The 25,835-nt window shown below is 41.5% G+C and overlaps 1 protein-coding gene across 1 annotated transcript; it reads right to left on the bottom strand.

The window, feature by feature from the left end:
* Positions 1 to 395: 395 nt before the first annotated feature.
* Positions 396 to 25,481, bottom strand: LOC106568713 (translocation protein SEC62). The gene is made up of 8 exons (XM_014139288.3): positions 25,409 to 25,481; positions 21,015 to 21,123; positions 13,906 to 14,011; positions 13,465 to 13,660; positions 13,236 to 13,331; positions 11,007 to 11,067; positions 10,711 to 10,830; positions 396 to 3,861 (listed from the first exon to the last, which is right to left on the bottom strand). Exons 1-8 carry the CDS (start codon positions 25,442 to 25,444, stop codon positions 3,332 to 3,334), a joined length of 1,254 nt encoding a protein of 417 aa, XP_013994763.3. The 5' UTR covers positions 25,445 to 25,481; the 3' UTR covers positions 396 to 3,331.
* Between the last annotated feature and the right edge of the window lie 354 nt (positions 25,482 to 25,835).

The following is a 25,835-nucleotide window of genomic DNA, read 5'->3' as shown; positions in this document are numbered from 1 at the left end:
AGAAGCTATTGTTTTTTTTACCATTTTAATTTAAAACAATTGCAGTAAGGTGCTTAATGGTTACCAGAAATGATTTGATGAGAAAACTGGCTGCATTGGACCTTTAATTAAAAACTAACAGTATTTCAATCTTCTAACTATATAATTAACCCAGCAGCAAATGACACCTTTCATCCCTGGATTGAGGTATGTTTTCAAGCCATATCCCTGGTTTGTTACAGTGATGCAAATTTTACGGGATAGCTGCTTTTCAACTTGAGAGAGAAGGTACTTAACTTCAAATCGAGTTTTGGCGATCTCTGTCGAAGCCTGGGGTTACCTGCAGATGAAAAACCTTTTTTGAAATGCATAATTTCATGCACTAACAATTAATACAAATAAGCCAGGAAACTCAATTGCGTTCTATATTTATTGCAATGATAAGATACAGATATACAATTAAATTATATTCCAATATTGCAAGAGACAGTCTCTCTGATATTGATGCAAATATGGACAACTACATGACTAAAGACATTTTGACCAGATAGAGCATGTATTTTGATGGGAAAAAGCAGCATAGTTTAATACTACAATATACAACAGACTGTGCACGAAGAACACTCAAAAGAACAATTTGAGATTTTCATGAAAAAGCCAAAATTCATAATACAGCTACTGGCACCTCGCTTTCCAGAAGACATCAGGAAACAGAAAAGCAATTAAAACAAACATACTTAGAAAAAGACAAAAAGCTACACGCTGTTGAGAAGAGTTCAGGGAAACACGTCAGATGAAGAAACCAGCTGGAGGCCTAAAAATCTGAGGTTAACATGCTCTTAGAACAGGAAAGCAAGACTGAGTACTTGTAGCCTTTTTCACACTAGTGAGCCTGAACAGAGATGTACTGCCGCCTGTCTGGTTACACATCCAGCATAGTTCCAGGAACAAGCCGGCACTACAAAATAGTGTGATATGAGTGTCTCGAAGATACTCCTCAGTCGACTACATTGGGTCGATCTGTGTAGGGTGCGTGATATCAAAGCCATCGAGTGACTTTTTTCCCCCCCTTGCTCTCAAGTTCTGCTCTACCATTTCACTGTGGGGGAGAACTTTCCACCCAGCACATTTTGTGTGGAACAGCAATATAAATGTTATGCAAGCCACTGCCAATGAGTTTCTCAACCACTAGTTAATCATTCACTATTCTAACGTGACTTACAGTAAGTAGCCACATGGACAAACTAGCTACATTACTCTTCACACATTCAAAGAAATGACAGTGTAAAATCGATCAATATAAAATAAAACAAAAATTAGGTAGCCCATCTGATCCACACATAACATAATCCACATTTCTAGTGTTTGAAAGTCCCCAATAAAGAGTACAGTACACTCTTGACAATATGTCTATTGGAGGTCAAAATTATAGCAAAAAAAAGTTGAATAAAAATACAAATAAATTATGATGAAAAGAAGTCTTGATACCAAATACCTAAACAAAAATGTTTGTTCAGGTTGAACAAAGTAGGTTCAACATTTTTCAGACTAAGTTTGTGTGTGTGTGTGTGTGTGTGTATATATACACACATATACATATACATACACACATATATATACATACACACATATATATACACACACATATATATACACACACATACATACACACACACTTGATATATCAATAGATATCATTATATAAATGATACATTTATCTATTTTATCCTCACTATGAGTAAAAAAATTTGACCTTACGAATGGACAGTCTTGGACCACAGCCCACATTATGCAACAATTGAGAATTGGACCACAACCCCATCTGGTTTCAAATGGAGTCTCCATGCATTCACAGGGGTCTTCATCGTCGTGTTAGCTTGACTAGAATACCAATGAAGGCAACACAACAAACGCAATCATGAAAGGATGGGCATCCGAGTTCAACTGACAACAAGCCTACCATACTCATTATACGATAGTTTGTAATAGTATTAAGTACACTGTCTGCTTTGCATGGCTTAGATAGAACTGAAGGGAGAACGGGATCGAAGTCCACAAACCAATGTCCTGGCTCCTATACTGCTCTGCGTTCAAAAGGTTTGGAATTTGACACTAGTTACAAAAATGAATAATTGTACCAAAATCTCTTGCTGACACTTTTGACATGTCGTATGAAAACAGCATGCATTGTAACATCAATTTACGTGTTTGGCACGATTTCATTTTGACGCCTCACTCTAAATGGCGCATACAAACCTCAAACCGTTTTTCCATTCTATCTTTGCTGTCTGCATATGTGTGGCCTCAAATAAAGTTATTCTAGTAAGGAATATTTTAGATGATCAGTATTACACTTAAAATGTAATGGACATGACTCTTGCGAAACTCAGATTTTATGTGTGTACAGAACTGCACGATGATCATGATCAACCCTGCAAACAGCATTTCTCATTGAAAATAGAAAGTATTGCAAAAGAAAACAAGGCTGGGGGAGGTAACTACAGATTCTGGTCCATCCAGATTAGTTATATTGGCGCAGCCAACGGTTGGTTAATTGTAACGTGACGGCTGCATACGAGAGATCAGATTCTGGCTTTAGTCCAAAAACAAGAGCTGAACCGTGTACAGAGGGCCAGATGCCGCTGCCAGTACAGGACACTTGGCCCAGTTGTGTTACAATGGCCCAAAGGAAAGGGTTGGTTTGAGTACGGAAAACGTGCCTACTGGACACGACACTGGGCTCAACTTTACTTCGATTGTACCAATCACACATCTTTCATAAGACCACAGTCAGGATTTGAGGGACAGGTAGAGAAGACGGCAGTAATTTACCCTGTCAAAACAAGGATTCCATAGTTCTACAATTCCCTCATCTGTGGAGATTGACTAAAAACTTTGCCTCACGTACAAAAATAAGACATACAAGGGACCATTGTAGCTATAGCGAACATAACATGTAGAGCAGATGAGTCTTTCTGAACTAGGATGATATGGGATAACAAAGTCATAACGTAAGTAGCAAAAAAAATTGGGAAAACATCGGGAGAACTATCCTGACAACTTCCTCAGACAAGCACGTCTGTTGAGTTAGTTTGCATTTCTCAGTTTGCATTTCTCAGTTGAAATAATTTCAGAACCACAATAAGGCGTTTTTTTTTTTTATCTTCTCTTATCCATTGTCATAGCCGTTTGCTTCGTTTCACCGGTGTCAATACCAAGACAGACGTGGTACAGTATAGTTAGTGGAAGATCGGAGCAGACAAGATGGGGAGGTGTCTCCTCAGCGAGGTTGAGAGAGGACCTGGAGGAGATCCTTCAGAGGAGGAGAAGGAGGTGGTGGTAGTGATAATGTTTATGTTTGAACAGACAAGGGCTTTGCCTCACCGTCTCCCTTCTCCTCCACTCCTCTTTCCCCCTCTCCTTCCCCTTCCGTGTGCTGCTCCAGCTCTTCTCGGGTGATCATCTCAAAGTCGTTTCCGTTGCTGTGCTGCGAGCCCTCGTCCTCCCGGCGGTCGCTGTCCGTGTCCGAGTGGCGCTCGGCGGTGCTCGTCAACGTCCCCGCTGCCTCAGTCATCTCTCTTTCTTCGGTCCCTTTCGGCGCTGTGCCCTCACCCTCCTCTCGTTCCACCTCTTCTGCTTCCTCTTCGTCACCCTTCTCCTCGCTGTCTGACTTCTGGGCCTTGGCTGCGTCTGCATCGGTGGTCTTGCCCTCCGTCTTGTCCGGGCTCTTCTTGCTGTAGCCCCGTGGGCCCTTGTACTCGTGCGTGTAGAGCGGGCGGAAGGAGTCGATGAAGCCTACGTCGGCAGTCAGGTTGGGCAGGAACCAGAAGTGGTGGCGACCGCCCGTCACCACCCAGATGATCAGGAACAGGATGCAGCGAGCTGATAGGAGACAAACAAAAACAATGTCAAATGGTATTGTAATGTTTACGTAAAAGCCTGGAAGTAACATCATTGGTTCTGAGGGGAGGTAATGAAGCCCTGTGACATCAACTTTGGAGCATTGTTACCAGTTTTGACTAGGTAAACTTACCAGGGCTGGGTTTCCCAAAAGCATCTTAGGGCTAACTTCATCGCAAGAACCTTCATAGGCGCATCGATACATCTCTGAGCTGTTCCCCAAAATCATTGTTACTGAAGTTGCACTTAAAACGCTCGTTATTTACCGACTGCCTCAGACCCCTCGTATAAAAGCTAAGCGAGACGTTAGATAATTTGCCTTTATTCACAGAAGCTCTCCGCTAAACAGAATCAAGATGTTTGTCTTTTTGTGACCGCCGATAACTTCAGAACGATATATGTGTGTGTGTATATAATGTGTAACATGCGCAATGACGTGCCAAATCTACAATTTAGTGCATTATTATAGGGTAAGCATGAGAATAAGCCACCTCAATATTTGCAGCAATATGGGTGATAATATACACTACGTTACCCAAAGTATGTGGACACCTACTCGAACATCTCATTCCAAAATCATGGGCATTAATATGGAGTTGGTCCCCTCTTTGCTGCTTTAACAGCCTCCACTCTTCTGGGAAGGCTTTACACTAGACGTTGGAACATTTCTGCGGGGACTTGCTTCCATTCAGCCACGAGTATTAGTGAGGTCAGGCACTGATGTTGGGCGATTATGCCTGTTTTGCAGTCAGCCATCCAATTCATCCCAAATGTGTTCCATAGGGTTGAGGTCAGGGCTCTGAGCAGGCCAGTCAAGTTCGTCCACATAGATCTCAACAAACCATTTCTGCATGAACCTCACTTTGTGCATGGGGGCATTGTCATGCTGAAACAGGAAAGGCCTTACCCAAACTGTAGCCACAAAGTTGGAATCGTCTAGAATGTCATTGTATGCTTTAACGTTAAGATTTCCCTTCACTGGAACTAAGGGGCCTAGCCCGAACCATTATTCCTCCTCCACCAAACTTTACAGTTGGCACTATGCATTGAGGCAGGTAGCGTTCTCCTGGCATCCGCCAAATACAGATTCGTCCATCGGACTGACAGATGGTGAAGCGTGATTCATCACTCCAGGGAACGCGTTTCCACTGCTCCAGAGTCCAAAGGCGGCGAGCTTTACACCCCTACAGCCAACGCTTGGCATTGTGCATGGTGATCTCAGGCTTGGGTGCGGCTATACGGCCATAAAAATCAATTTCATGAAGCTCCTGACTAACAGTTTTTGTGCCGACGTTGCTTCCAGAGGCATTTTGGAACTTGGTAGTGAGTGTTGCAACCGAGGACAAACTATTTGTTTTACGTGCAACAGCACTCAGCATTGCCTTTCTGTGAGCTTGTGTGGCCTACAACGTCACAGCTGAGCCGTTGTTGCTCCTAGACATTTCCACTTAACAATAACAGCACTTACAGTTGACCGGGGCAGCTCTAGCAGGGCAGAAATGTGACAAACTGACTTGTTGGAAATGTGGCATCCTATGACAGTGCCACGTTGAAAGTCACTGGGCCCTTCAGTAAGGCCATTTTACCGCCAATGTTTGTCTATGGATATTGCATGGCTGTGTGCTCGATTTTACACCTGTCAAGGGGTGTCCACATACTTTTGTGTGTACACTACTATTCAAAAGTTTCAGGTAACTTAGAAACGTCCTTGTTTTTGAAAGAAACCACTTTTTTGTCCATTAAAATAACAAAATAACATAAAATTGATCAGAAATACAGTGTAGACATTGTTAATGTCGTAAATGACTATTGTACCTGGAAACAGCTGATATTTTATGGAATATCTACATAGCCGTAGAGGCCCATTATCACAACCATCACTCCTGTGTTCCAATGGCACGTTGTGTTAGCTAATCCAAGTTAATCATTTTAAAAGGCTAATTGATCATTGGAAAACCCTTTTGCAATTATGTTCGCATAGCTGAAAACTGTTGTCCCGATTAAAGAAGCAATAAAACTGTCCTTCTTTAGACTAGTTGAGTATCTGGAGCATCAGCATCTGTGGGTTCAATTACAGGCTCAAAATGGCCAGAAACAAATAACTTTCTTTTGAAACTTGTCAGTCTATTCTTGTTCTAAGAAATGAAGGCTATTCCATGCGAGAAATGGGGCGGCAGGTAGCCTAGTGGTTAGAGCGTTGGACTAGTAACAGAGAGGTTGCAAGATCAACTCCCCGAGCTAACAAGGTAAAAATCTGTCGTTCTGCCCCTGAACAAGGCAGTTAACCCACTGTTTCTAGGCCGACATTGAAAATAAGAATTTGTTCTTAACTGAATTGCCTAGTTAGATAAAGATAAAATAAAAATAAAAAAGAAACTGAAGATCTCGTACAACGCTGTGGTCCATTGGAACACAGGAGTGATGGTTACTGGAAATGGGCCTCTGTATGCCTATGTAGATATTCCATTAAAATAAATATGCAGTTTCCAGCTACAATAGTCATTAACAATGTATACACTGTATTTCTGATCAAGTTGATGTTATTTAACGGACCAAAAAAACGTGCTTTTCTTTCAAAACAAGGACATTTCTATGTGATCTGTATATATATATATATATCACACAAAAGTTTGTAAATACAGTGCCTTCAGAAAGTATTCACAACCTTTGACGTGTTTCACGTCGATACAGCCTGAATTTAAAATGGATTAAATAGAGATTGTCATTGGCCTACACACTACCCCATAATGTCAAAGTGGAATTATGTTTTTCCTAAATGAATTACAAATGAAAATGAGTACAAGTATTCATCCCCTTTGTTATGGCAAGCCTAACAACTTCAAGAATAAACATTTGCTGAACAAATCACATAATAAGTTGCATGGACTCACTCAGTAACAGGCTTTAACATAACTTTTGAATGACCTCATCTCTGTACCCCACACATCCAGTACAATTATCCGTAAGGTCCCTCAGTTGAGCAGTGAATTTCAAACACAGATTCAACCACAAAGACCAGGGAGGTTTTCCAATGCCTTGCAAAGAAGGGGACCTATTGATAGATGGGTACAAATGAAAAAAGCAAACAATGAATATCCCTTTGAGTATGGTGAAGTTATTAATTACACTTTGTATCAATACACCCAGTCACTACAAAGATACTGGCGTCCTTCCTAACTCATTTGCCGGAGAGGAAGAAAACCACTCAGGGATTTCACCATGAGGACAATGGTGACTAACTTCTCTAGGGTAGGGGGCAGTATTTTGACGTCCGGATGAAAGGCGTGCCCGTAGTAAACTGCCTGCTACACAGGCTCAGAAGGTAGGGTATGCATATTATTAGTAGATTTGGATAGAAAACACTCTGTTAAACAGTTTCTAAAACTGTTTGAATGATGTCTGTGAGTATAACAGAACTCATATGGCAAGCAAAAAAACGGAGAAAAATCCAACCAGGAAGTGTGGAAATCTGAGGTTTGTAGTTTTTCAAGTGATTGCCTATACAGTGACTTAGGGTTCATTTTGCACATCCTAAGGCTTCCACTAGATGTCAACAGTCTTTAGAACTTTGTTTCATGCTTCTACTGTGAAGTGGGGAGAGAACAAGAGGTCCTGGAGTCAGATGACTGAAAGAATGACATGAGTTCAGTGACGTGCGCTCACATGAGAGTAAGCTGTGTTCCTTTTCTTTTTTGAAGACATTGGAATTGTCCGGTTGGAATATTACTGAAGATTTATGATAAAAACATCCTAAAGATTGATGCTATACATCGTTTGACATGTTTCTACGAATGTAAATATAACTTTTTTTGACTTTTCGTCGTGACATTTTGCCTGCGCTTCCTGCATTTGGAGTAGTGGACTAAACGCGCGAACAAAAAGGAGGTATTTGGACAAATTATGGACTTTATCGAACAAAACGAACATTTATTCTGGAACTGGAATTCCTGGGAGTGCATTCTGATGAAGATCATCAAAGGTAAGTGAATATTTATAATGTAATTTTTGTCATTTCTGTTGACTCCAAAATGGCGAGTATCTGATTTGGCTTGTTAGCACTGTACTCAGATTATTGCAAAATTTGCTTTCGCCGTAAAGCTTTTTTGAAATGTGACACAGCGGTTGCATTAAGGAGAAGTGTATCTATAATTCTTTAAATAACTGTTGAATATTTTATCAACGTTTATGATGAGTATTTCTGTAAATTGATGTGCTCATTCACCGGAAGTTTTGGGAGGCAAAACATTTCTGAACATTACACGCCAATGTAAAATGGGGTTTTTGGATATAAATATGAACTTTATTGAGCAAAACATGCATGTATTGTGTAACATGAAGTCCTATGAGTGCCATCTGATGAAGATCAAAGGTTAGTGATTCATTTTAGCTGTATTTCTGGTCTCTCCTTGCTTGGAAAATGGCTGTGTGGTTTTTCTTGTTTAGGTGCTGTCCTAACATAATCTAATGTTATGCTTTCGCCGTAAAGCCTTTTTGAAATCGAACAATGTATTTGGATTAACGAGAAGTGCATCTTTAAAATGGGATATAATAGTTGTATGTTTGAGAAATTTGAATTATGAGATTTTTGGTGTTTTGAATTTGCCGCCCTGCTATTTCACTGGCTGTTGAATAGTGTGTCCCACATACCCCAGAGAGGTTAAAACAGTTAGAGTTTAAATGGCTGAGATAGAAGAAAACTGAGGATGGATCAACAACATTGTAGTTCACTCCACAATACTAACCTAATTGACAGAGTGAAAGGAAGCCTGTACAAAATAAAACTATTCCAAAAACATGCATCCTGACTGCAACAAAGCACTAAAGTAATACTGCAAAAAAAATGTGGCAAAGCAATTCACTTTGTTCTGAATCCAAATAGTTGTGTTTGGGGCAAATCCAATACAACACATTACTGAGTACCACTCTCCATATTTTCAAGCATAGCGGTGGCTGCATCATGTTATGGGTATGCTTGTAATCGTTACGGACTGGGGAGTTTCAGGATAAAAAAGAAACGGAATAGAGCTAAGCACAGGCAAAATCCTAGAGGAAAACCTGGTTCAGTCGGCTTTCCACCAGACATTGGGAGATTAATTCACATTTCAGCAGGACAATAACCTAAAACACAAGGCCAAATCTACACTGGAGTTGCTTACCAAGAAGACAATGAATGTTCCTGAGTGTCCGAGTTACAGTTCTGACTTAAATCTACGGCAAAACCTGAAAATGGTTGTCTTGCAATGATAAACAACCAATTTGACAGAGCTTGAAGAATGTTGAAAAGAATAATGGGCAAATATTTTACAATCCAAGTCTGCAAAGCTCTTCGAGACTTACAGCTGTAATCGCTGCCAAAGATGATTGTAGCATGTATTGACTCAGGGGTGTGAACACTTATGTAAATGAGGCATTTCATTTTCAATACATTTGCAAAAATGTCATTATGGGGTACTTTGTGTAATGGGTGAGAAATCAAGTTGAATCAATTTTGAATTTATGTTGTAACAACAAAATGTCAAGGGGTATGAATACTTTCTGAAGGCACTGTAGATAAGATATTGTGTTAATGCATATGATTGTGTTGAGACTCCCAATCACCTCTGTTTTTAACCAAAATATTGGGCGAAACAGTATATAAAAAATATTGGGCGAAACAATATACTAGGTGTGATTTACAACCTGATAGCAATATTTAGACTACTTAACGATTTACGGGTGAACTTTATTAATCATGCATTGACTGCATCCATTTAATTCTGCCAACAGTGCCTTACTGTATGTAATGGAATGTTTTTGTCAAATATAACCTATTTTTAAAACTTCTTAGTTGATTTTCAAGCATAAACTGTGAATGATATTTTAGACGGATATTATGATCATCTATGTGTTTCATTTCTGTAAAGTACTTAAAACGGTATCAGTTCCACTAAATTCCATTGGGCCCAGATCAACTATTAAAAAAGGCTAAAGAACAAAAACTTTATTGGAATTTCATTTAAGGGTTGGATAGGTGTATTAGCAATATGATTTATTCTACCTAGCATATTAGGAAAACATGTGTCTAGAGCAGGGATGGGCAACTTTGATGGCGGTGGGGGCTCATTGGCTCGCATACCTACAAGCAGTGTGTCAATTCATACCCACACATGCAGTCAGAGCCTTTTGGGGGCCGTAAGCCTTTTGGGGGCCGTAAGCGGAATGTTGTCCAATCAAGGCTGGAATGAAAACCCGCAGACACTCGGCCCTTATATTTGAGTAGCATAAGATTTAATTTATTAAAATCAGTCAACACAAACAGATATTGAAACAAAAAAAATCTACCTGCAATAGAGCTTGCTGGGAAATATGATGGGTGTGGTTTTGGTTCAAAGTGAATTGCATGAGTTTCTGGCGAGTTTATTAGGGTAAAACTAGGCCCTCAAAATAAGGCCTTAGGAAATGCGTTTGATATGTTAAAATGTAAATGTATGATAACATTCACTTAGGATGTCACTTGGTGAAGTCCATAGGACACAATAAATGGATAAATGCAACAACCATGTCTCTGTCACTAACAAATAGAGTCATGGGTGGTATCTCCACAATTTACTCGAAAAGCAAGGCACTCCGGGAAATATTTGAATAAGGCTTTACACTAAGCAGTGTGTTAATTTAACACCGTTCCAGTGTTTACTAAATTATTATTTTTTTTTACACTGGAGAATTCTGTGAATACTAATCCCCCCAAAACAATTGCTGCTGAAATGTGCTAATTGAGTGACTGACGACAGAGAAACTGCTGATGAACCCCCCCCCCCCCAAAAAAAGGTGTGTTTTCTTTCTGTCACTTACCAACAGCTAACAGCAGTATACTGGCCACGAAACAGCCTGCTGCCACGCTCAGGTAGTACACACCCACACGCATCTCGGCCGGCCACAGTGGGAAAAGAGTGGCCGCAATCACTGCAATTACTATAAACAGACAGAGACAGACACGCCTTAGTACAGTAGAAAATAACCATTGTTATTCTCTTTACCAATTCAGTTGCAGATTTCAGTCATTTGTGTGAATGACAGTTTAATCAGGTAGTTTAAACATTTCATCAAAATGGAATATTCTAGGTAATTAACACTACAATGCCACTCACCCAGAATCAGTCCCATGGCAAAGGTTTTAAAATGGACTGGATCATAGATCCAAACAAACACCTGGGAAGTGGAGTAAACGTCAATTTTACATTACACTTTAAATCTTTTTTTTATTTGGCAAAAAATCAATTCACAACGAAACACCGTTTTCACATATTACATGGTATAGTCAGTGCAAGTCACATTGAACCATCTGCCATCATATGAAAACAAGCTAGCCTAGCAAACTGATGTCAAAGAATTTGGGTCTTGTCATGACACGTCATGAAGAATTTGTCTCATAAAGTGCACCCTCAAACAGTTATTTTGTGAAATAACCTTTTTTCTTGGAATTCTCTCAAATGCCACACGGAAACACAAACACCAAAGTGCTGAATTCATGTACAGTTGAAGTCAGAAGTTTACATACACGTTTTTCAACCACTCCAGAAATTTCTTGTTAACAAACTATAGTTTTGGCAAGTCGGTTAGGACATATACTTTGTGCATTACAAGTAATTTTTCCAACAATTGTTAACAGACAGATTATTTCACTTATAATTCACTGTATCAATTCCAGTGGGTCAGAAGTTTGCATACACTAAGTTGACTGTGCCTTTAAACAGCTTGGAAAATTCCAGAAAATGTCATGGCTTTAGAAGCTTCTGACAGGCTAATTGACATCATTTGAATCAATTGGAGGTGTACCTGTGGATGTATTTCAAGGCCTACCTTCAAACTCAGTGGCTCTTTGCTCGACATCATGGGAAAATCAAAAGAAATCAGCCAAGACCCCAGAAAAAAAAAAAACTGTAGACCTCCACAAGTCTGGTTCATCCTTGGGAGCAATTTCCAAATGCCTGAAGGTACCACGTTCATTTGTACAAACAATAGTACGCAAGTATAAACACCATGGGACGACGCAACCGTCATACTGCTCAGGAAGGAGACGCGTTCTGTCTCGTGGAGATGAACGTACTTTGGTGCGAAAAGTGCAAATCAATCCCAGAACAGCAGCAAATGATCTTGTGAAGATGCTGGAGGAAACAGGTACAAAAGTATCTATATCCACAGTAAAACGAGTCCTATATCGACAAAACCTGAAAGGCCGCTCAGCAAGAAGAGGCCACTGCTCCAAAACCCCCATAAAAAAGCCAGACTACAGTTTGCAACTGCACATGGGGACAAAGATCGTACTTTTTGGAGAAATGTCCTCTGGTCTGATGAAACAAAAATATAACTTTTTGGCCATAATGACTGTCGTTATGTTTGGAGGAAAAAGGGGGAGGCTTGCAAGCCGAAGAACACCATCCCAACCGTGAAGCACGGGGTGGCAACATGTTGTGGGGGTGCTTTGCTGCAGGAGGGACTGGTGCACTTCACAAAATAGATGGCATCATGAGGCAAGACAAATGATGTGGATATACTGAAGCAACATCAAGACATCAGTTAGGAATTAAAGCTTGGTTGCAAATGGGTCTTCCAAATGGACAATGACCCCAAGCATACTTTCAAAGTTGTGGCAAAATGACTTAAGGACAACAAAGTCAAGGTATTGGAGTGGCCATCACAAAGTCCTTACCTCAATCCCATAGAATTTTTGTGGGCAGAACCAAAAAAGCATGTGCGAGCAAGGAGGTCTACAAACCTGACTCAGTTACACAAGCTCTGTCAGGAGGAATGGGCCAAAATGTACCCAACTTATTGTGGGAAGCTTGTGGAAGGCTACCTGAAACATTTGACCCAAGTTAAACAATTTAAAGGCAATGCTACCAAATAATAATTGAGTGTATGTAAACTTCTGACCCACTGGGAATGTGATGAAAGAAATACAAACTGAAATAAATCACTCTACTATTATTCTGACATTTCACATTCTTAAAATAAAGTAGTGATCCTAACTGACCTAAGACAGCGAATTGTTACTCGGATTAAATGTCAGGAATTGTGAAAAACTGAGTTTAAATGTATTTGGCTTAGGTGTATGTAAACCTCCGACTTCAACTGTACATACAAAAACGCTCAAACTGTACACTTCCTCTGATTCAGAGGGGTTGGGTTAAATGCAGAAGACACATTTCAGTTGAATACATTGTTCGACAACTTCAAAGCTGATATTACAAATACCTCTGGTTAAAGAGGTCCTCATCTACATGTCAACTGAAACATGCTCACTTTTCCAGAAATTCTTGCTTTCATATTTCCCTATCCTAACCTGTTATCTGAGGTTACCCTGTGTTCCAACTCACCTCATTCCCATCCAGGAAGAGCTGGTCCTCATGAGGCTCAAGTTTGAACTTCTTCTTCGCATCTTTTTTCTTCTTTGGCATTCCGGGGCTATCATCCTGAACAAAAAGATACAGCAAGATCAGACCCATGGCCTTCATAGAAATATGACTGATCCATGTCTATGATGAGACTGCTTCAGTGGTCTACTATAACATGCTTATGGCCTACGTATTCACCGAATTTACTTACACTCTTCTCCTTCTTTGCATCTGAAGCCTCGGCATCCTTGGAATCCTTCTTCTCTTTCTTCCCCTTCTTCTCCTCCTCCTTGCCGCTGTCGCCCTTAGCCTTCTCTTTCTCTTTCTCCTTATCTTTCTTCATGTCCTTCTCTGGCTTCTTCTTCATGACTTTCAGAGCGCGGTGGAAGAACTGCTTCTTCAACAGCCTGAACAAGGAGAGCAGAAACAGTGTGGTAGATAGTTAGTCTAGTGTAGTGTAAAGTTGTAGTTAGCTAGGGCAGTGTTAGTGAAGTCAGTGTAGGGTGGTAGTTAACGGTAAATAGTCAAGTGTATAGTCAATGTGGTAGTAAGTGTGGTGTAGCGTGGTAGTGATATTAGTTAGTCTAGTATACAGTGGTAGTGATGGTAGTTAGTCTAGTGTGGTATGTAGTTGAAGGTAGGTGGGTCCCACCTATTGCAGTAGTCCACCACAGAGTCTCTGGTGGTGAACACAGCCTCCTCTCCCTTCTTGGCCTTGGCCCACTTGGAGTCCAGCAGACAGTCTACCGCCTTGGAGGCTGACATGGGGAAACCGGCAACATGTTCAAACATACAGACAAGACACGGAGATACTGAGTGTTGAAACTCAATGGCTATCATGCCATGTCAATGTGTAGGGCCAGTTATCAGAAGGCTCAATCCAGATCAAAAGTATCCTTTGTTCTCTCAATTCTGTTTATAAAGAGACAGGGATGAAATATTCCAAACAATTGTTGCGGGATCATAGACAATATCGTGGTTGTAGCATGTGATGTGGTATATAGAGCTTTGGTCTAGTTTTGTCATCAAGTCTCATCCAAAAGCAAGGGGGGGCATAGGCTCACTTAAAACAATTATTTTGTTCTGGGTGAACATTCTGAAGTCCTGGCCCCTGGGGATATGATGTGTACAAAAGCTACTCTCCAACAGACACAGAACACAGAAGCTCACACAGACGTTTAACCCACAACTGTACAAACAACATTTACTGACACTGTTGAGAGCAGCAGCTATGCTATGGGGCTAACATTGAAAAGGTACTAAAAACATGATAGGATATGAGTCTTTGGCCGAAACAAGTAACCCTCTTTGAATCTTGTATTAATCCACATGTTCATTTGAGACAAACCAGATGGCACAGTTCTAAGCCATCTTGTATCTATACCATTTCAAGCCAACCCCATGGCTTGAATGTACAAAATATTAGGAACACCTTACTAATATTGAGACGCACCCCCTTTTGCTCTCAGACCAGCCTCAATTCATTGGCGCATAGACTACAAGGTGTCGAAAGCGTTCCACGGGGATGCTGGCCCATGTTGACGCCAATGTTTCCCACAGTTGTGTGAAGTTGGCTGAATGTCCTTTGGGTGGTGGACCATTTGTGATAAACAGGAGAAACTGTTAACCGTGAAAAGCCCAGCAGGGGTGCAGTTCTTGACTCTCAAACCGGTGCGCTTGGCACCTCCTACCATACCCTGTTCAAAGGCACTTAAATCTTTTGTCTTGTCCATTCACCCTCTGAATGGCACACACACAATCCATGTCTCAAGGCATAAAAATCATTTAACCTGCCCCCCCCCCCTCATCTACACTGACTGAATTGTATTTATCAATAAGGGATCATAGCTGTCGCCTGGATTCATCTGTTCAATCTGTCATGGAAAGAGCAGGTGTTCCTAATGTTTTTACACTCAGTGTAGAGGGTTACCCACTGATCGTAGCATGTTTGTGTTGGAGACTGTCTGATCTGAAATCCTACAGCTGAGGCCATGAACTGATTCATGTAAATGTCAAGTATGATTTTGAAAATAGATCTGATTGTAATTCTGGCTTTTCAAACTAACACAGACATTTAGATAATTACTGATACTTGGTTAAAGTCTGTGCCGGACGCTGAATTGAAACTCTCAGCTAACTTCAAATAATATTCTTAATGTGTACCAGTCTGGTTTTAGAACTGGACATAGCACCGTGTCAGTCTTAAATGACATTCAATTGCTTAGATCATAAGAATCACTATGTCGCCATATTTATAGACCTATCCAATGCCTTCAATACTGTCAACTATCCTCTACTCATTCAAAGGTTGTCTGAAATGGGCCTCAACCAGGTGTCTTGCAAGTGGTTTGGGAGCCATGTGTCAGACAGGACACAATGTGAGCTTTCTGATGGTGTCAAGTCAAGTTACCTCGATATTATTAAAGGTGTCCCGCAGGAGTCGATTTTGGGACCTGCCCTCTTTACTGTTCATATACATAATATTGGTCTAACTGCACAACGTCTAACAGTCATCTATATGCAGATTACATTTATGTACGCTATTGCCCCTACGGCTGACTAGGAAATTTGGTCGCCTTGCAGAAAGCCCTTGTTGATTTAAAAATTGGTACTTAATGTGGGGAAAAAATAAATGTTATTTTCTAATTCTTGTAGAAATTTTTCAGATGGCTTACCCATTTATGCATTGGATGGTTCTTTATAAAGCAGGTTCCGCCTACACATATCTGGGCTTTTGAATTGACAATAATTTGACAAAAAAAATAAAAATTAGCTAGTTATGAGATTTAAAAGTAGGCTTCTTTTATAGAAATAGATCATGCCTCTCCTTAATTAGGAAGAAACAAACTGACCAAAAGTATGTGGACACTAGGGTTGCACATTTTGGGGAATATTCAGGTGGAAACTTTCCGTGGGAATTAACGGGAATATATGCAAATTAATATCATTTAAATGTATTATTTTTTTGCATTGGATACATTTACCATATCATATGGAGACAGAAAAACATTTTACCGTATCATGATTAGACATAATTGCAAATGATTAAATCCTTCCAATAGAAAAAAATAACATTTAGTTACAAATTTAACTTTAATTAAATGAGTTGACTCTTCACATGGGATGATTTCTCTGAACAAGAAAAGGGAATATTGAATGATCACCAATGATCCCATCGCATCTCCCCAAAAACGTTTTCAATATACATCTGGAAAATGATAGTCTGGAAACTAAAGCTTTGGTTGTCTTCCTCTCAGGCTTCCATGTCTTCTCCCTAGACCTCAATGTCCACCTCTTGAACATCAGACTCTGAGGCCTCATCTTCACTGTCACTTTCCAACCTTGTTGAGGATGGCACGTTGTCAGGCTCAAAAAGCCTCACATTTGCCCTGATGGCCACCAATTCTTCAACCCTTGTATTGGTCAGCCTGTTGCGTGCTTTGGTGTGTGTGTGGGGGCCCAAACAAGGACCAGTTGAGCTCTGAGGCAGCTGATGTTGGTGGGATTTGGAGGATGATGGAGGCAACAGGGGAAAGAGCCTCAGATCCACAAAGTCCCTTCCACCAGGTGGCTGATGAGATATGTTGGCATGACTGCCATATTGCATCTTCATCCCAAAGCCCTTGCTTGGAAGTGTCCTTCTCCAGACTGCCAAGTACCTTGCCCTCATCCAGGCCAAGGTAGCGAGACACAGTAGTGATGACACCATAGGCCTTGTTGATCTCTGCACCAGACAGGATGCTCTTGCCAGCATACTTGGAGTCCAACATGTACGCTGTGGCGTGTATGGGCTTCAGGCAAAAGTCTTCACGGTTTTTGATGTATTTCAGAACCGCAGTTTCCTCTGCTTGGAGCAACAGTGAAGTGGGCAGGGCAGTACAAATTTATTCTCTTACATCTGCAAGCAGAGTCTGAACATCAGACAGGATGGCATCGTCTCCCTCAATCCATGCAATGGCTAGTGCTATAGGTTTCAGGAGTTTCAGGCTGCTTACCACTCTCTCCCAAAATACATCATCCAGGAGGATCTTCTTGATGGGGCTGTCTGTCCATATCGGCAGACTGTGATATGGCCATTTCTTGGAGAGACTCCCCCTCCAGGAGACTGTCAAACATGATGACAACACCACCCCAATGGGTGTTGCTGAGCAGCTTCAATGTGGTGCTCTTATTCTTCTCACTTTGCTTGGTGAGGTAGATTGCTGCTATAACTTGATGACCCTTCACATACCTAACCATTTCCTTGGCTCTCTTGTAGAGTGTACCCATTGTTTTCAGTGCCATGATGTCCTTGAGGAGCAGATCCAATGCATGAGCAGCACAGCTAATGAGTGTGATGTGAGGGTAGGATTCCTCCACTTTAGACCAAGCAGCCTTCATGTTCCCAGCATTGTCTGTCACCAGCGCAAATACATTCTGTGGTCCAAGGTCATTGATGACTGCCTTCAACCCTTGTGTCTGTGCTCTTGTAGAATACTGGTTGAGGGGTGGAGATGTAGTTAGTTATTCCTTGCCCACAAACATTCGACCACCCATCAGAGATGATTGCAATACAGTCTGCTTTCTCTATGATTTGCTTGACCTTCACTTGAACTCTGTTGAACTCTGCACCCAGCAAATTAGTAGATAAAGCATGTCCGATTGGAGGGGTGTATGCTGGGCAAAGAACATTCAGAAATCTCTTCCAATACACATTGCCTGTGAGCAGAGGTGAACCAGTTGCATACACAGCTCGAGCAAGACATGAATCAGCATTTCTCTGACTACGTTCCTCCACTGATTCCAGGAGGACCATGAGCTGTTGCTATCGATAAGGTGTCTGATTCATCATTTTCACCTCGAATAGAAATTGAGGGATTTTGTCAGAGGTTGCTTGCTGTGAGCGCTGAGGGAACTTCATGCACTTGGCCAGATGATTCTGCATTTTTGTTGCATTTAAAAAAAAATACAATTCCATGTACAGATCAATAGTTAAGCAGTTAGATTAAACAACTCCTTTGTAAGATAAATGTTTTAAAATGTAACATGTATGGAAACAGGTGAATTAACACTCCTCAGTTAGCAGGCTCAAGCAAGCTAAATCCCACATGGTAGAAAAAACTAACTAACAGAAATTGTAAAAGTTATAAATTATTTAAACACACTTATATCCTGCCCGTTTGGCCCTGTCCGTGCGTATCGTCGGACGGGGCCACAGTGTCTCCCGACCCCTCCTGTCTCAGCCTCCAGTATTTATGCTGCAATAGTTTGTGTCAGGGGGCTAGGGTCAGTCTGTTATATTTGGATTATTTCTCCTGTCTTATCCGGTGTCCTGTGTGAATTTAAGTATGTTCTCTCTAATTCTCTCTCTCTTTCTCTCTCAGAGGACCTGAGCCCTAGGACCATGCCTCAGGACTACCTAGCCGTGCTGCTGCTCCAGTTTCAACTGTTCTGCCTGTGGCTATGGAACCCTGAGCTGTTCACCGGACATGCTACCTGTCCCAGACCTGCTGTTTTCAACTCTCTAGAGACAGCAGGAGCGGTAGAGATACTCTGAATGATCGGCTATGAAAAGCCAACTGACATTTACTCCTGAGGTGCTGACCTGTTGCACCCTCTACAGCCACTGATTTTTATTATTTGACCCTGCTGGTCATCTATGAACATCTTGGCCATGTTCTGTAATAATCTCCACCCGGCACAGCCAGACGAGGACTGGCCACCCCTTAGCCTGGTTCCTCTCTAGGTTTCTTCCTAGGTTCCAGCCTTTCTAGGGAGTTTTTCCTAGCCACCGTGCTTCTACACCTGCATTGCTTGCTGTTTGGGGTTTTAGGCTGGGTTTCTGTACAGCACTTTGACATCAGCTGATGTGAGAAGGGCGTTATAAATACATTTGATTGATTGGACTTTTCTGTATGCTACTATTCACTAGTTAACAAAAAATCATGTATGTCATAAAATATGTTTTTTAGATTTTTTTGGTAATTTATTAGAAATAAAAACTGAAATATTACATTTACATAAGTATTCAGACCCTTTACTAAGTACTTTGTTAAAGCACCTTTGGCAGCGATTACAGCCTCGAGTCTTCTTGGGTATGGTGCTACAAGCTTGGCACACCTGTATTTGGGGAGTTTCTCCCATTCTTCTCTGTAGATCATCTCAAACTCTGTCAGGTTGGATGGGGACCGTCACTGCACAGCTATTTTCAGGTCCCGAGCCTGAGGTACTGAGCGCTCTGGAGCAGGTTTTCATCAAGGATCTCTGTACTTTGCTTCGATCCTGACTAGTCTCCCAGTCTCTGCCGCTGAAAAACACCCCCACCGCATGATGCTGCCACCGCCATGCTTCAACTTAGGGATAGTATTGGCCAGGTGATGAGCAGTGCCTGGTTTCCTCCAGACATGAAGCTTGGCATTCAGGCCAAAGAGCTCAATCTTGGTTTCATCAGAGCAGAGAATCTTGTTTCTCATGGTCAGAATCCTTTAGGTGCCTTTTGGCAAACTCCAAGCGGGTGGTCATGTGCCTTTTACTGAGGAGTGGCTTCCGTCTGGCTACTCTACCATAAAGGCCTGATTAGTGGAGTGCTCTCTGACCAAGGCACTTCTCCCCCAATCGCTCAGTTTGGCTGGGCTGACAGCTTTAGGAAGAGTTGGAAAAAGTTTGGAACCACCATTTAAGAAGGAAGGAGGCCACTGTGTTCTTGGGGACCTTCAATGCTGCAGACATTTTTTGGTACCCTGGCATCGACACAATCCTGTCTCTGAGCTCTACGGACAATTGCTTCGACCTGGTTTTTGTTCTGACATGCACTGTCAACTGTGGGACCTTATATAGACAGGTGTGTGCCTTTCCAAATCATGTCCAATCAATTGAAAACATCAAGGATGATCAATGTTAACTGGATGCGCCTGAGCTCAATTTAGAGTCTCATAGCAAAGGGTCTGAATACTTACGTAAATAAGGTATCAGTTTATTTTTAATACATTTGCAACAATTTCTAAAAACCTGTTTTCGCTTTTTCATTATAGGGTATTGTGTGTAGATTGATGAGGATGTTTTTTTTATTACTTTAATCTATTTTAGAATACGGCTGTAATGTTACAAAATGGGGTCTGAATACTTTCTGAAGGGGTCTGAATACTTTCTGAATGCACTGTACTTCTAGTAATTTTTTCTACTGATTCTGGGGAGACCTTCAGACGAGTCTTGAGACCTGTGGGCTCCCTAGAGCAAAACAACCGACATGTACGTGTTTGTAAGAGTCTACTGTGTAGCCCAAACTGTTCTGACAAGAGACAGAAATTGGCAAAAACATTAAGAAAAGACATTAAGAAAACCCGCTAAGACATCCAACATTTTCAACCTCTCTCTGTAATACCTAAAATGTTTAAAGCAGACCACATAGTCCCTGTGCACAAGATCGCCATGGTAACCTTAAGGCAAATATTAGTCTATGGTATTCTATACATGCTGGTTTTCGTGGGCTATACCTGAGACATGAAACAGATAGGTGGGAGGGCATTACAGGCTGCCGCCAATTTATTAAAGCGCAATTTGCCTAAATGGGTAATGGAAACACTTCAACCACTACTTTTTTATGCAACACTAGGTTTTCGCGACACTGGGTGCTTAATTGTGACGGCATTACGTCCAGCTGTTTTTAAATCGACAAGATTGTTACATGGAAACGCAACCTAGCAGGCAATAGTCGCATCTACTTTCTACGCAAACTTCCTAAATGTCGACCAAAAAAAAGCTTATGGAAACATATTTACTGACCGATGAAGTAGTCCACCCGATGGCCCATCATGTTAGTGGACTTGGTGGGGCAGTTGAAACGTAGGAACTTGGCCACTGCCTTCTCCTCCTTGGTGGGCTCGCTCACCTCCTACACACACACACACACACACACACACACACACACACACACACACACACACACACACACACACACACGTGAGGAAGGCACAAAATAAAGTAGGCCTAAATGTTGTCCTTTCTCTACGTCTACAGAGCATAGTAAATAACTTATATATCAGACCAGTGAAGCAGATCAGCCAGTTAACCCAGGGCAGGGGTGGGGTTTAGGTCAAGTTGTAGAAAATTCCCCACACGCAACCCAGTACCAGTTGCATACATTCCCAGGTTCCTGCAGGGGTGGGAGTTCCTTCCCCAGCACACCTTAACTGGACTCACCTGCACCCTAATCAGTTGATTCCTTTGTATTATCCTCATGTGTGGAACAAAAGAGGAAGAGGTGAAGCGAGAGGTTTTTACTCATCCCAAAATCTGTCCACGAAAATATGCCCACGAATTGAGGATTTTTTTTATGGAGGTCAATGAGTGTCGAATTTGGTCAACATAAAATTGCTAATTTGCTTATTTAATCTAATAGAAGCTTCGTAATGGTTAGGTTGTTACGAATGTAGTGATAAGTAAAACGCACGTGGCATTTCGGGAACTTTGAAAGAAAAAAAAGACTTCATATCGGAGGTGTGTGTTGTAATAGAGATGGATATAACCCGTTTTAGCGTGGACATTGCCATTAAGGGCTTCCACCATTTTAAAGTGTGAGTATTCCTAGGAGCTGGGAGCGATCAGCCAATGAAGAAGAAAATGTACTACTTTAAAATGGATAGCCTCAATGGCGCTGCTAATGCTGTCACAGACGCTATAATGGCACTCATCCAAACATGCATTCTCTATCTCTATGGCCTGTTCACACGAGTATCTGCCCTTTCATTGGCTAGAATGGTCCCACCTGATCTCGACCCCTCCCACCTGCGTTCCATCTTTGAGGACATGTATTTACATTATTAGAGTGGTCCCGTGTCTATCTAGTCAACATTATAGACAATCTTAGGTTGGAGTTATATGCAAGCTGGCGAGGGTCCAAAAAGTGAGTAGTATCGTGATATCACAGGTGATATCCTGCGATTGAATTATGCAACAGAATGTGACAACCGTAGTTAATGAGGCAGTCTAGACAGCGCAGGTAGGCCTACACAGAGGAAGTTTGTGGTTACAGCCCTGTTCCACCACTTTGTTAACGTTTGCATATATCCAAATACACCCAGAGGATAACAAACATAGGATTGACAGAAACAGGAACCCCATCACTGTCTGCACAACTCAGCTCGCCACCGCGGCAAAATAACATTTTAAAACTGATGGAGATGCGAACGGACGGAGAGAAGCAGCTGAGTAGGATAATGGCTGGTTTGGGAACGAGTGATATTGGATGAAGAACTCATTCTGATGACATCACGCTCTGGACTTGGTCTGATATTGTATTTTTAGGACTCGTAAGAATGCATTCTGTGCTCAGTCATTCATTTCGATATGAGAAACTTACACAATGATCGATTTGGGAGTGGTATGTTAGATTGCCAACTTAGATGCTAGCTAACTAACATACATTGTGTGTGTAATAATTTGCGCTATTGAAACACAGTACCAGTCAAAAGTTGACACACCTACTCATTCCAGGGTTTTGCCTTCATTTGACTATTTTCTACATTGTAGAATAATAGTGAAGACATCAAAACACTGAAAGAACACATGGAATCATGTAGTAACCAAAAAAGTGTTAAACAAATCAAAATATATTTTAGATGAAATACTTCAAAGTAGCCACCCTTTGCCTTGATGACAGCTTTGCACAATCGTGGCCTTTTTCTCAACCAGCTTCATGAGGTAGTCACCTGGAATGCATTTCAATTAACAGGTGTGCCTTGTTAAAAAGTTAATTTATGGAATTTCTTTCCTTCTGAATGCATTTGAGCCAATCAGTTGTGTTGTGACAAGGTAGGGGTGGTATACAGAAGATAGCCCTATTTGGTAAAAGACCAAGTCCATATTATGGAAAGAACAGCTCAAATAAGCAAAAAGAAATAACAGTCCATCATTACTTTAAGACATCAAGTGCTATGATGAAACTGTCTCTCATGAGGACCGCCACAGGAAAGGAAGACACAGAGTTACCTCTGCTGCTGAGAATAAGTTAGAGTTAACTGCACCTCAGAATGCAGTCCAAATAAATGCCTCAGAGTTAAGGTAACAGACACATCTCAACATCAACTGTTCAGATGAGACTGTGTGAATCAGGCCTCCATGGTCGATTTCCTGCAAAGAAACCACTACTAAAGGAAACCAATAAGAGCAGCCTTGCTTGGGCCATGAAACATGCACAATGGACATTAGAATGGTGGAATCTGTCCTTTGGTCTAATGAGTCTGAATTTGAGATTTTTGGTTCCAACCGCTGCCGTTGTGAGACGCAGAGTAGGTGAACAGATCTCCGCATCTGTGGTTCCCGCCGTGAAGCATGGGAGGTGGGGGTGTGATGGTGCTTTACTGGTGACACTGTCTGTGATTTATTTAGAATTCAAGGCAACTTAACCAGTATGGCTACCACAGCTTTCTGCAGCGATACGCCATCCCATCTGGTTTGCGCTTAGTTGGACTATCATTTGTTTTTCAACAGGACAATGACCCAACACACTTCCAGGCTGTGTGAAGCCTATTTGACCAAGAAGGAGAGTGATGGAGTGCTGCATCAGATGACCTGGCCTCCACAATCACCCGACCTCAACCCAATTGAGATGGTTTGGGATGAGTTGGACCGCAGAGTGAAGATAAAGCAGCCAACAAGTGCTTATTGGTCAAATAGCCCTTACACAGCCTGGAGGTGTGTTGGGTCATTGTCCTGTTGAAAAACAAATGATAGTCCCACTAAGCGCAAACCAGATGGGATGGTGTATCGCTGCAGAATGCTGTGGCAGCAATTATGGTTAAGTGTGCCTTTAATTGTAAATAAATCACTGACAGTGTCACCAGCAAAGCACCCCCACGCTTCACGGTGGGAACCACACATGCAGAGATCATCCGTTCACCTACTCTGCGTCTCACAAAGACACAGCAGTTAGAACCAAAAATCTAAAACGTGTACTCATCAGACCAAAGGACAGATTTCCACCAGTCTAATGTCCATTGCTCGTGTTTCGTTTCCTTCACTGCCAAAGTAACATCGCAAGCAGTTATTCCTGAATATTATTACCATACCATGAGTGAGAGAGCACGCAAACGGGAGGTAAAAGAATAGATAGAATTCTAGCTGTTGCATAATAACGACATGAGCTGTTCTTTCAGGTGAAAACTGCCATAAATGAGATATAGGCCTGCAATTTTATGGAATTTTACGACTACCAGCCTGTTTCATTATCTGACAATGACCACCAGAAGGCATAATTGCTTGTAATCTTAGCACTACAGTGAGGTATTTTATCGTCATCATCAGGTTTGTCGCGTTGAATCGTGTTATGAGTTTGTCTCAAACTAAATTGAGGGACTCACACCCCACAGTACACTTGTCAAGTCTTGCTGGTAAATCCTGATGCTATCTACGTTTAGTTAAGTTACGTCATCGATTGGAAAATTAGAAATGGACTATTTTCGTGCAGCCATCAAACATCAATGAATGAGGATGTACTGGCACATCATTGACATTTGGCTTGCTAAACAGTATTTATTCATACCACCAAACACTCACACGCCTGCACATTTGGTTACAACCGCAACTTTGCCTGCTTTAAGTTAGCTAGCTATTGTCATTGGTGATGGTAACTAGTAAGACACCGAGTTTCGCTAAAAGCTGTTAATAAGTAGGTTACGTGTTTTGCGCTAGCGTTCAATACGAGGTGTATTCATTAGTTAGTTTCCGTTGAAAAACGGAAGCATACAGAGTTAACGTAACGGGGGGGGGGGGGGGGGGCGTACCTGAATTTGCCCAATAAACTCGTTTTCGTTTGGAATAAACGGTTTCCGTTCCGTTCAAAACGTTTTGCAACGGAAACCTAATACTACACCTCTGGTTTCTGTGATACCCCGACACAGTGAAATATTCGGGTTACAGATAACGGTCTACATAGAACATTACTTCATGCAAAATAACATATTTCAGTGGCTAGTAAGCTAACGTTAGCTAGCTACCTGCTAGTTGCAGCTTTTCGCCAATCAAATGCATCGATTCACCAGCAAGATTCCCTTCATATAAAACTAGCCTGTTGCTGAAACGTATACATATTGCCATGTCCAAAATGAGAACGGTTTTCAACTCTGTAATATATCAAACCAAATATTATGTTCTTCCAGTTAGCGTTAAAATGCTTTTACCTGGATCCGTTTCTTATGCCTCCTGCGCTCCGCCATGATCCTCCAACACTGCTCGTCTGACGTGTGTTCACGTACGGGTAGTATCGCGATAGCAAAAATTATCTTCGTTAGGCTTTTACGGCTTATTACATCCAAAAGTTGTATTGCTGCCACCTACTGTGCGGGATGAAAATAAAAGATCACAAAAGACAAAAAAATAAGTGGGTAAAAATACTCATACTGACTACCAGAAAGTCACTCAATATTCTCCTTGCCTATACTGTTAAAATGAATAATCCATGTCTGATCCCTACACAGGCTCAGGAGCCTGGGGGGGGGGGGGCACATATTCTGTTGCATATAACCCTTGCAACTCTTCCGCTGTGAATTCCTGATGCCCCAGATACTTTCCTGCCGCAGCCACAATGATGGCCAATTTCTTTGACTT

This window comes from Salmo salar, chromosome 14 (assembly GCF_965601325.2).
Source record: "Salmo salar chromosome 14, fSalSal1, whole genome shotgun sequence".
Lineage (NCBI taxonomy): Eukaryota > Metazoa > Chordata > Actinopteri > Salmoniformes > Salmonidae > Salmo > Salmo salar.
This window is presented reverse-complemented; position numbering and strand designations above follow the sequence as displayed.